We start from the raw sequence: 12,760 nt of genomic DNA on the forward strand, positions 1-12,760 counted from the left end.
ATGAAACATTTGGAATAATACATTCTGTGTTGATCTATTAATTCTCCAACTGTGATATATACAAGGAAGGGAACATAAGCTTTCAGTGAAGCCATTCTTCTGGAAGTCTCATATCTTGCTTACATTCTAACTGTAATCAGAGAGTATAATTTATTTAGAAGAAAATAATCTGTATCACTTACTAACAACCCATAAACAGCAGCTTGTTATAATTATTTTTCATTACATGTTTAGTGCTTGGATTTAATTTATTCAGAGAGTCTTTAGGAGACTCCATGTACTTTCATATTGTGCATTAAATCAAACTTGAAGGCAAAACCTTAAATAAGCATTGATTCATAGAGGAGAGTAAATTTGTAAACCTTTTGTTCCCTTCTTAAAAATAACATACCTATTGTCAAGAACTTTTGTAGTTCTTTTTCTCTATATCTAGTGAAAGAAATTTTGCACATGTTTAGAAATGTCTTCCATTTTCATTTCTTTAATCATGATTAAAACTTAGATGAAAGGCCCATGGGATATGATGCAGAACATTCCATAAGCTTGCAAATAGTTAATTTCTAATTGTTAACATAAGGACCCAATGCAATGTTACCTTTGTGGGTGTTGTGAAGCTAATTTGTTACTCTTATTTTATCTATTACTTAGATTTATAGCTGAGGCCCTAAGTACAGTCCTCAATGCTTCTTGCACTTCTGCATTTCTCAGTGTATAAATAAAAGGATTTAACAAGGGGGTGACAACTGTATTCAAAACAGTAATTATTTTTGTGAGTTCTTTTGACTGCTCTTTGGAAGGTATGACGTGAAGGAAAATGGTAGCACCATACCATATAATCACCACTGTGAGGTGGGAAGAGCAAGTGGAGAAAGCTCGTTGACGTCCTTGAACTGATGCAATCCTTAAGATTGTAGCAATGATATAAATATAGGAAATCAAGGTAATCATGCAGGATCCCATAATGACAATTGCAAAAAGAATAAGACAGACCATTTCCACTGTATAAGTGCTTGTGCAAGAGAGGACTATCCAAGGGTCAATGTCACAAAAGAAATGGTTGATGACATTAGAGTTACAGAAAGACAATCGAGATATAAAGAAGGCTGGAAACAAAATAATTAAGAAACCACATGTCCAACAGCCAAATGCCATTTGTACAGAAAGAGTTTTACACATAATGATATTATAGTGTAAGGGGTGACAGATGGCCAAATAGCGATCATAAGCCATGGCAGCCAACAAGAAATATTCTGTACATCCCAGGGAGAAAACAATGTACATCTGTGTGAGGCATCCTATGAATGAGATGGCTTGGTTCTGAGCAACAAGGATTGACAACATCTTAGGAATACAGGCTGATGTGTACCATATTTCCAGGAATGAAAGATTGCAGAGGAAGAAGTACATGGGTGTATGAAGCCTCTGAACGTTCTTCACTAAAACTATGATAGATACATTTCCAATGATTGTAAGGACATACATGAAGAAAAAAACTATAAAAAGAGAGATCCGAAGTTCACAAGATCCAGGGAAACCCAGAAGGATAAATTCCTTCACTCTTGAGCCATTTCCTTCTCTCATCGGTATCAGAGCATTTGCCTGTCAAAAGAAGCTGAATAAAAATCTAGAGCTTGAGAATGTCATACAATGTTGTATTATTGTTCATTTGAAAACTTTTCCCATATATTAACACACAAATCTATGCTTACTAGATTTATATCATGTTTTAAATTTTAGTAGTACTTATTTTATGTGAGTAAAAGAAAAAATAAATTTAGTTAAGTAAGACAATTTATATACTGTATCCTAATGAAATAACTGCTTTAGCTATAAGCGTAACAGGATGTTTTCAAAATGTGACAATGACTATCCAAATAAGATAGTAAAATGGGACTAATTTGTCAATTTTTTCTTCACTTTTTGTACCCTTCAAATTTTACATTCATTCCATTCATTCCATTAATGTAATTATTTTTTTTAAAAAAAAATAATACAAAATGTGCATATTTCATTTCAGTACACTTTTCTATTTTTTCTACAAAATGTTTTGTTTTGTATATTTTTATTTTAGAGCACTTTCCCCTACAATCTAGCTATTTAGACATCATTTATTTAATCTATGAATGTGAACTGAAAATATACTGCAAATTTCGGCAAATTAACAAAAGATTATCATTCCTTTGCTTCTACAGTACATCCAATGATTTACATTTATTCATTATACCTATTATACCTATGTTTTCTTGAAATTTTATAACATAATGTAAGTGTGTGCTATATGGATGATAGTTTTACCCTAATTCATAGGACCTTCTCCTTATTCTATCTTCTTGTCAAATCTTCCATCAGACTCCAAATCAGCTGTTTCTTTGGCTGGCAACTCTCTGTAATGAAAGTGTATCATGAAAATACCTATTTTGAGGTTGTGCACATTATTAAGAGTTTAGAAAAGTACAATTTACAAAAATCTATCCAATGGATAGGAAGTCTTGAAAGAAAAGAGTAAACTGGGGAAAAAATACACCATGACTGTACAAAAGGCTTTGAATAAAATAATAAAAATAATTAAAGGAACCATAAAAATACTAACCATTTGTTTTATTTTAGCTATAATTCAGTTTAAATTAAAATTGAAGATGAAGTTCTACTCCATGACTGCTAGTACATCTACAAATACATCTTTTACGGTACATTATATTTAGAACTACCACTCCTTTTCATTTCCCAACCCTTTATATAACATAAACAACCACTTTTTTTATTTATTTTAATTCCATTTATATCCCGCCCTTCTCCGAAGACTCAGGGCGGCTTACAAGCTTAGCAGTAGCCTTCATTCTATGTATATGCCTGCTTATTAGGGCTTTCATACACCCCCCAAGCGGCATTATTACAAAGTCAGCTTATTGCCCCCAACAATCTGGGTCCTCATTTTACCTACCTCGGAAGGATGGAAGGCTGAGTCAACCTTGAGCCTGGTGGGATGCGAACCTGCACTAATTTCCTTGGGTTTTATTATTTTTAGATATTATTTTTAGATATCAATTCCTATTTAAATTCAAACCCTATTGACCCATGACAGTTGTCCGAGGTTTGCCACCAGCCTTATTGTGAAGTTTGTGGAAGATACAATAGTAGTGGTCCTTATTCAAGATGACAGTGAGGGTGCTTACTGCAAGGAGATTAAGGGTTTGGTGAACTGGTGTAAGGAAAACAACCTAGTTTTAAAGCTTATAAAAACCAAAGAGATCATTGTCAATTTCAGAAAAGACAGGCAAAGCCATACTGTCTGTGCATCAATGATTCACCTGTGGAGATGGTTAACAGCATCAAATTCCTGGGTGTGGAGTTAACAAGTAGGCTGGCTTGGTGACTAAACAACAAGACACTGGTGAAGCGGGCACAGCACTGCATGCATTTTTGGTGTCACATGGGAAAAGCACATCTTCCTCCCCCTGTCCTTACCACTTTCTACAGAGGGACAATCAAGAGCATCATGTCACATAGCATTTGGAAGCATCACTGCTTCAGTCAGGAATGGGGTGCAGAGAGTGGTGAAGATGGATGAAAAGATTATTGGCAGTTCTCTCTCTTCCATCCAAGACATAGCAAATAAGTGTTGCTTGAGCAGGGTCCGTAAGATTGTCTGGGACACTACACATCCTCTTCACAACCTGTTTTCTTTGTTACCTTCTGAGTGGAAGCTTTGTGGTATCTAAAGCAGAACATCTAGATTCAGTCACAGTTTTGTTCCATACAGTATTAACCTTCTGAACTCTAAAGCTTCCTCCTTCCATTATTTATTCAAGATGGACAGTGATTAATATTTATATATTACTTATATGTAAGGGTGTAGGTCTATACATATGTTGTACATAGTATGTTTAAATGTGTGTTATGTATGTGTACACTTTTAGAGCAAGCAACTGAATTTTATATTTAATGTGTGCCATTATGCCCACAGTAAAAATGACAATAAAGGTTATCTATCTATCTATCTATCTATCTATCTATCTATCTATCTATCTATCTATCTATCTATCTATCTATCTATCTGTATATCTATCTAAATTTATCAGAATTTAATCAGAAAATAACTTGGAAAATTTGAAACTTAATACCTTGTTTTAAGAATATTTATTGCATTAGTTTCAAGGGACATGAAAAACTTTTTTAATTACTCAGTAATAGCTCATGTGGTAAGGGTTTTGGCATAAGTAATTAAAAATTAAATTAAATTAAAAGTAATTTATTATATCATGATACTTACCTTGCTATTATTCTGATGTAGTTAATGAAGACCTTAGGCCACCATAACAATACTTTGAAAAATGTGATTCAGAGATATAAAAGTAGATGTACACCTGCCTGTGTGTTTGTCTATCTCCTATGTGCGGATAATAGATATTTTCCAATGATTTGCTTAAAAAAGCCACAACCAGTGGTGGGATTCAGCCAGTTCACACAACTTCAGCAGAACCAATAGCTATTTTTTTGTTACCTAAGCCCAGAAAGGACTTCCGGAAGTGGCATCCACACAGAGAACCAGTTGGTCACATATTTGAATCTTACCACTGCCCACAAACCTCTAAAATAATATGCTTTCCTAAGCTATCAACTTGGTTGCTTTGTTTCAAATGCCATGCATTCCAAACTTTATATATATTTGTTATGAATATTTCCTTTGATTTTAGGCCCCAGAAGAAATGGGCATAATTTCAATAAATACAGCAATTGTTGATTCATAAATTAGTAAACCTCAAGAGGGAATTTTGTTTGAATGAGGTTTCATCTCATTAACCCAGCTAATTCAGAAAATATACCAAAATGCATCATAATTTTATATTTCAACATGCATATAGACTGGTTTCAATAAAGAATTATTATAGTTCCCTATGTTTGTCCACATATAATCCACATCTGTAAACCATTTTTTTTTAAAAAAGGCAAATGACATCATGAATAGCTGGGGACTTAAATTTATGGATTATTCAACTGAAATATTCCAAAAGGCAGAGACAAATTTTAATGATGTGTGATTCTTATATTATCTTCAAAAATATGATTTATTCATATCTTTTCTATACAAAAACAATAGAATCTGATAATCCAAAATAGTGAAAACCAACATGTTATAAGAAAATAAAGAAGAGCAATGTACAAAATCAAAACAGAAAACAAGCAAAGGAAAGTGAAAAAGGGAGTTCCACAATCAGTCTCTCCCCAAGGCCAGACTAACAACTAGATCTTCAACAATTTCCTGAACAGTAGAATGATGGTAGCTACGTGAATCTCTTGATTCCAGAGGCCAAGAATTTCAACAGTGTGCTCTTGCTTCTTTGAAGAAAGAAAGAAAGAAAGAAAGAAAGAAAGAAAGAAAGAAAGAAAGAAAGAAAGAAAGAAAGAAAGAAAGAGAGAAAGAAATGGGAGGGAGGGAGGACAGTCTTTAAAAGTAATTATAATTTGCCTCATCCCCAAGTAATGTAACTGTCATGGTTCCGATAAATGAGACAATTCAAACAAATTGCAGGCATCATTGACAGTAACAATCAGAAATCTTGAAAGGCACAATACTACTACAGATTAGAGTAGATTATTATTTTTAAATGATGCTTAAAATTATGCCTTGTATCAGAATTAAATGTGCCTTTCATAAGGGCCTGGTTGGGAGTAGGGTATGTATCCTTATATTGCTACTTTTTGTATTGCCAAAGTGAAGGCAGATTAGCTACCAAAAATTATGTAATAATTGTTGAACTTAACATATTAAGTTAAGGAAATGATTGGTCCATTAGTGGGGGAAAGTGGCAAGAAGGTGACAAGCAATAGGGAGAAAGCAGAACTATTTAATTCGTTTTTTGCATCTGTCTTTACACAAAGGGAAAAAACAGTCCAACCTACGCAAACCAGTGCCATAAAAAACAGAATAGAAACGCAAGTTAAGATAGGCAAGAAAATGGTAAGTGAGCACCTGTCCAGCCTAGACGAGTTCAAATCACCAGGACCAGATGGAGTATACCCCAAGGTTCTGAAGGAACTGGCAGACATGATCTCAGAACCACTGAACTATATTTTTCAAAGATCCTGGAGCACTGGGGAACTACCAGAGGACTGGAAGAGAGCTGATGTAGTTCCCATCTTCAAAAAAGGGAAAAAATAGATCCAGGAAACTACAGACCTATCAGCCTGACCTCAATACCTGGGAAGATTCTGGAAAAGATAATCAAACAACAAATCAGCGAACACCTTGATGCAAACAAAGTCATCACTAAAAGTCAACATGGGTTTGTCAAAAACAGATCATGCCAGACAAATCTTATTGCATTCTTTGACCAAGTGACAAAACTAGTGGACCAGAGGAATGCTGTAGATATAATTTACTTGGACTTCAGTAAGGCATTTGATAAAGTAGATCACAACCTACTACTTGATAAGATAGAAAAATGTGGGTTAGACAGCATTACCACCAGATGGATTCGTAGCTGGCTGAAAGGCCGTACTCAGCGTGTGGTCTTCAATGGAACCGCATCTACATGGAAGGAAGTGTGCAGTGGGGTGCCCCAGGGCTCTGTTCTGGGCCCAGTGCTCTTCAATATCTTCATTAATGATTTGGATGAGGGGATAGATGGGGAACTCATCAAATTTGCAGACGACACCAAGCTGGCAGGAATAGCCAATACTCCAGAAGATAGGCTTAAGATACAGAAGGATCTGGACAGACTCGAACACTGGGCACTATCTAACAAAATGAAATTCAATGGTGAAAAAAGTAAGGTTCTACATTTAGGCAGGAAAAATCAAATGCATAGGTATAGTATAGGTGGTACCTTGCTCAATAGTAGTAACTGTGAGAGGGATCTCGGAGTCTTAGTAGACAATCACTTCAATATGAGCCAGCAGTGTGCTGCAGCTGCCAAAAAAGCCAACACAGTGCTAGGCTGCATTAACAGAGGGATAGAATCAAGATCAAGTGAAGTACTAATACCACTTTACAATGCTTTGGTAAGGCCACACCTGGAATACTGCATCCAGTTTTGGTCACCACGATGTAAAAAAGATGTCGAGACTCTAGAAAGAGTACAGAGAAGAGCAACAAAGATGATTAGGGGGCTGGAGGCTAAAACATATAGGGAACAGTTGCTGGAATTGGGTATGTGCAGTTTAATGAAGAGAAGGGTGAGGGGTGACATGATAGCAGTGTTCCAATATCTCAGGGGCTACCACAAAGAAGAGGGAGTCAAGCTATTCTCCAAAGCACCTGAAAGCAGGACAAGAAGCAATGGATGGAAACTAGTCAAGGAGAGAAGCAACCTAGAACTAAGGAGAAACTTCCTGACAGTTAGAACAATTAACCAGTGGAACAACCTGCCTCCAGAGGTGGTGAATGCTCCAACACTGGAGGTTTTTAAGAAGAGACTGGACAGCCATTTGCCTGAAATGGTATAAGGTTTCCTGCCTGAGCAGGGGGTTGGACTAGATGACCTCCAAGGTCCCTTCCAACTTTATTATTATTATTATTATTATTATTATTATTATTATTATTATTATTATTATTATTATTATTATTATTATTATTATTATTATTATTATTATTATTATATTAATCTGTGTTTGAATTATATTCATTTTTACAGCTTACAATTTTTTCAGGTATAATATCATAAATTAAACTAATTGTATGGTAACTAGGACATGAATGACCATGTACACTTTCAAGGAGCCCAGATATAGAAAGGTATTTGGTTCTGTTGGGACTGAACCTAAACTCTTCTTCCCGATTGCTTGGCTGGGGTATCAATAGCATATTCATGATACCTGATTCTAAATTGGTGGGTGACCTTACTCAGCAGTTTGACAGCAGTTTAATAAATCTTGTCTTCATATTATATCCTGGTCTATGGACCCAATGTAATCAGTAATTTCTATTGTTGTATTGATGCCTTGTTAGGTTTTTTTTGTACCACTATTATCCTTATTGAACTGGCATCCTTCATCATTTCCACCATTCCTATCTAGGGTTCCTGCATGATGATTTTTCTTTTCTACATTTATAATAATAAAGTCTTTATTGATTAGCCCTTGGGCCATATCAAAGTGCAAAGTTCCAGCAACAAATTGTTACTAAAATTTGATAAAAGCAATTTAAAATGGAATTTGGTAAAATACAATTTAAAATTGAACTAGAATAAAATACAATTTAAAATGAAATGGTAATAAAATACATTCTAAAATGAAATTGTAATAGTGTACAATAATTTAAGATATAGATAAAATATGATAAAATTATATTTCGGAGTCACCCTTGCAATCTACCCCAATCAGTCCCACATATGCAGATCTCAATCAAACCGTTTTGTTTAAGTACTGTGCTACATTAAATGTTATTTTCAAGTTCTGGCCAGACATAAGGTAAGTTGTTTTGATATGGTGATCCCAATGGGTCATTCGTTTGGTATATAGACCAAGATACCTGTCTCTCACCTTATACAGGCAACAGTCAAATAGGATGTGAGCCAGGTCTTCTACCTCTGCCGCTTCGCAAATGCAGAGATGCTCATTCTGGGTATAGCATGAAACCTCCCATTGTGTCAAGATGTTCGAATCTCACTCGCATAAATATCTCCCTAAGATGTTTTGGGAGTTTTAACTTCAAATAACTGTCTACTTGAAAAGTATGTTTGCATTTACTCAGCCATTTCAAGTTACCCACCTTACCAAGGATAGCTATATCAGTTTGTGCTTCTATATCCTTAATTCTTTGGGCAACTCTTTTTTTGCATTGTTCTGTTATGCAAGAGACATTTTCTATATTTATATTATTTGGACTTTTCTACATACCCTATCTGTCAAAGTTCAACAAAAAGCCTCTACATTTTCTTTCCTTTTGGTGATTTAGTATGGTTCCACCATCTTCCTTTTTGTCAAGCTTTCTAAGCAGAAGTTTTTAAAAATAAACAAAATTATGAATATCCTCAGTCTCATTATAATTTCACTGATGAACCCTTTTATCTACTTCCAGAGAAGTGAAGGAAGGCTTGAAGCACTTATTACATTGGAATCTGTGCTGACAATAAATTGTAAAGAAAGTATGGAAAGGGGAATATCTAGCTTCTATCACAGCCGTCCACGCTGAAAGAACGACGACAACGTGGTACGGGTGACGACGAGGTTTTCTTTACTTCAGAAAAGCCTAGCAGATACAAAGTCAGCGTTGGGAGCTAGCCGTCCCAACGCGTCTTTTATACACCCCTCCCCATGCAAACCAGCATCCGGCTGAGTCTGCTCAAAAACCCGCCCCCTTCCCAGCTCTCTGCATGTCACCCCGCCCTTTGTGCCTGAGCTCCCACACAGACTCCAGGTGAGTGTATGCCCTTAACCCCCCTTTCATGCTCCCCCACCCCTCCTCCGTGCTCCCCTCCACCATCCAGCGTGTCAGTGTTACAGCCCCTCTAACAGCTCCCCACAACGCCCCGCTGTCCGGACTTCGTTCTGAGCTGCCTGACGCCCCCTCTGAGCCGCCCGACACCCCCGCCGAGGAACAGGCAGCTGGATAATCCCAGGACAAGCTGCGGCTGCCGGTCTGACTGCCTGTGGGTCCCTTCAGCAGCTCCGTCAATGCAGACATGCCAGAAAGCCCCAGAACAGCTGCCCATCAGTGGCATGGCCGTGGGACTTGTGCAGCTGCCCGTGGTAGCTGGCGGCCGTTTGACTGCTGGATGTGCTGTTCCCAGGTGGCTCCAGCAGGAAGGTTCGGGCAGGCGGTTTGCGCGGCGTTTCCCCTGCTCCCCTCGTGATGTCGAGCCCATGGGGCTTGACAGCTTCCTTCAGAATAAGCCTCATCATCATCACAGAATATATATTTACAGACTTGGTCCTTGAGAAATGAAAGGCTGTGTGATAAAGGGATTTTCTAAAAGAGAAAAAAAAGGACAAGGAGTGAGAGAATTCAGCATGATGAAAGACAGGAAGCAAAAGAAGAAATAAATTCTGATGCTGAATGATTCTATTCATGTCTGTAAAAAAGAAAACTAAAGGACATAAACTTCTGTTGGGCATTATCTGGATTTGATTTAAAAATTATGCAGCCTGAGGTTTCAAAGAACACTATGTTATTTTAAAACTCTGCCCCTGAGAACTTAAATAGGTAGATTTTAATGAATAAATAAATTAACCTTCCTTTGGAAAGGGGAAATTATTAAATATATGGAGACTAATTTATTATATGTTTGTGTTAATTAAATTTATATTAAACCGTAATATTTTGTCCTGGGCCACCAACCATTTGGTTCAAGAGAAAATCTTATCTTTCCTGGTTTGCTGAAATAAAAACAAGCAATAACCCTCTTTGTATCAACCAACAGGGGGAAAAAGGTATTTAAAAGGCTTTCAAACAATGAACATCATTGTGTCATTCAGAATTCAGGTTTTCATTAAGATACAGTTGTTGTTGTTGTTAGTTGCGAAGTCGTGTCCGACCCATCGCGACCCTATGGACAACGTTCCTCCAGGCCTTCCTGTCCTCTGCCATCTTCTGGAGTCCATCTAAGCTCACTCCTACTGCTTCAATGACTCCATCCAGCCACCTCATTCTCTGTCGTCCCCTTCTTCTATTGCCCTCAATCTTTCCCAGCATTAGGCTCTTCTCCAGTGAGTCCTTCCTTCTCATTAGGTGGCCAAAGTATTTGAGTTTTAGCTTCAGGATCTGGCCTTCTAAAGAGCAGTCAGGGTTGATCTCCTCTAGGACTGACCGGTTTGATCGCCTTGCAGTCCAAGGAACTCGCAGGAGTCTTCTCCAGCACCATAGTTCAAAGGCCTCAATTCTTTGGCGCTCAGCCTTTCTTATGGTCCAGCTTTCACTGCCATACATTGCAACTGGGAAGACCATAGCCTTGACTATACGCACTTTTGTTGACAGGGTGATGTCTCTGCTTTTTAGTGTGCTGTCTAGATTTGTCATGGCTTTCCTCCCCAGGAGCAAGCGTCTTTTAATTTCTTGGCTACAGTCCCCATCTGCAGTGATCTTGGAGCCCAGGAAAATAAAATCTGTCACTACCTCCATTTCTTCCCCATCTATTTGCCAGGAATTGAGAGGGCCAGATGCCATGATCTTGGTTTTCTTAATGTTAAGTTTCAACCCAAGTTTTGCACTCTCCTTCTTCACCCGCAACAAGAGGCTCTTTAGTTCTTCTTCACTTTCTGCCATTAGAGTGGTATCATCTGCGTATCTTAGGTTGTTGATATTTCTTCCGGCAATCTTAATTCCAACTTTTGATTCATCTAGCCCTGTCTTTCTCATGATGTGCTCTGCATATAAGTTAAATAGGCAGGGCAACAGTATACAGCCTTGCCGGACTCCTTTCCCAATTTTGAACCAATCAGTGGTTCCGTGTCCAGTTCTCACTGTTGCTTCTTGACCCGCATATAGGTTTCTTAAGAGACAAATAAGATGGTCTGGTACTCCCATCTCTTTAAGAACTTGCCACAGTTTGTTATGATCCACACAATCAAAGGCTTTAGCATAGTCAATGAAGCAGAAGTAGATGTTTTTCTGGAACTCCCTAGCTTTCTCCATGATCCAGCGTATGTTGGCAATTTGATCTCTAGTTCCTCTGCCTCTTCGAAATCCTGCTTGTACTTCTGGTAGTTCTCGATCCACATACTGCTGAAGTCTAGCTTGTAGGATTTTAAGCATGACTTTACTAGCATGAGAAATGAGTGCAATGGTGCGATAGTTTGAACATTCTTTGGCACTGCCTTTCTTTGGAATTGGAATGTAAACTGATCTTTTCCAATCCTGTGGCCACTGTTGAGTTTTCCAAATTTGCTGGCAAATTGAGTGTAGCACTTTTACTGCACTGTCTTTTAAGATTTTGAATAGCTCAGCTGGAATACTGTCACCTCCACTAGCTTTGTTGTTGCTCAGCTTTTCTAAGGCCCACTTCACTTCACATTCTAGGATGTCTGGCTCGAGGTCAGTGACCACCTCATTGTGATTATCTGGGACGTTAAGCTCATTCTTGTATAGTTCTTCTGTGTAATTTTTCCACCTCTTCTTAATCTCTTCTGCCTCTGTTAGGTCCCTGCCATTTTGGTCCTTTATCATGCCCATTTTTGCATTAAACGTTCCCTTCATCTCTCCAATTTTCTTGAAAAGATCTCTGGTCCTCCCTATTCTATTGTTTTCTTCTATTTCTTTGCACTGTTCATTTAAGAAGGCATTCTTATCTCTTCTAGCTATTCTCTGGAATTCTGCATTCAATTGGGCATATCTATGTTTTTCTCCCTTGCCTTTCACTTCCCTCCTTTCCTCAGCTATTTGCAAAGCTTCCTCAGACAGCCATTTTGCTTTCTTGCATTTCTTTTTCTTTGGGATGGTTTTGGTTGCTACCTGTTGTACAATGTCGCGAACCTCTGTCCATAGTTCTTCAGGCACTCTGTCTATCAGATCTAATTCCTTAAATCTATTTGTCACCTCTACTGTATATTCAACAGGGATATGATTTAATTCATATATGAGTGGCCTAGTGCTTTTCCCTACTTTCTTCAGTTTAATCCTAAACTTTGCAAGGAGAAGCTCATGGTCTGAGCCACAGTCAGCTCCTGGTCTTGTTTTTACTGACTGTATAGAGCTTCTCCATCTTTGGCTGCAGAGCATATAGTCAATCTGATTTCTGTGTTGACCGTCTGGTGATGTCCATGTGTAGAGCCGTCTCTTGGGTTGTTGGAAAAGAGTGTTTGCTATGACCATCGTATTCTCTTG

General features: G+C 37.7%; 1 protein-coding gene across 1 annotated transcript; it reads right to left on the reverse strand.

Moving 5' to 3' along the window:
- Positions 1-633: 633 nt before the first annotated feature.
- LOC308678834 (olfactory receptor 6F1-like) lies at positions 634-1,581 on the reverse strand (the record flags this gene model as incomplete). Its single annotated transcript, XM_081346066.1, has 1 exon — positions 634-1,581. One exon carries the CDS (start codon positions 1,579-1,581, stop codon positions 634-636), a length of 948 nt encoding a protein of 315 aa, XP_081202192.1.
- Positions 1,582-12,760: the final 11,179 nt, after the last annotated feature.

This window comes from Vipera berus, assembly GCF_964194415.1.
Source record: "Vipera berus genome assembly, chromosome: Z".
NCBI classification, from domain to species: Eukaryota; Metazoa; Chordata; class Lepidosauria; order Squamata; family Viperidae; genus Vipera; species Vipera berus.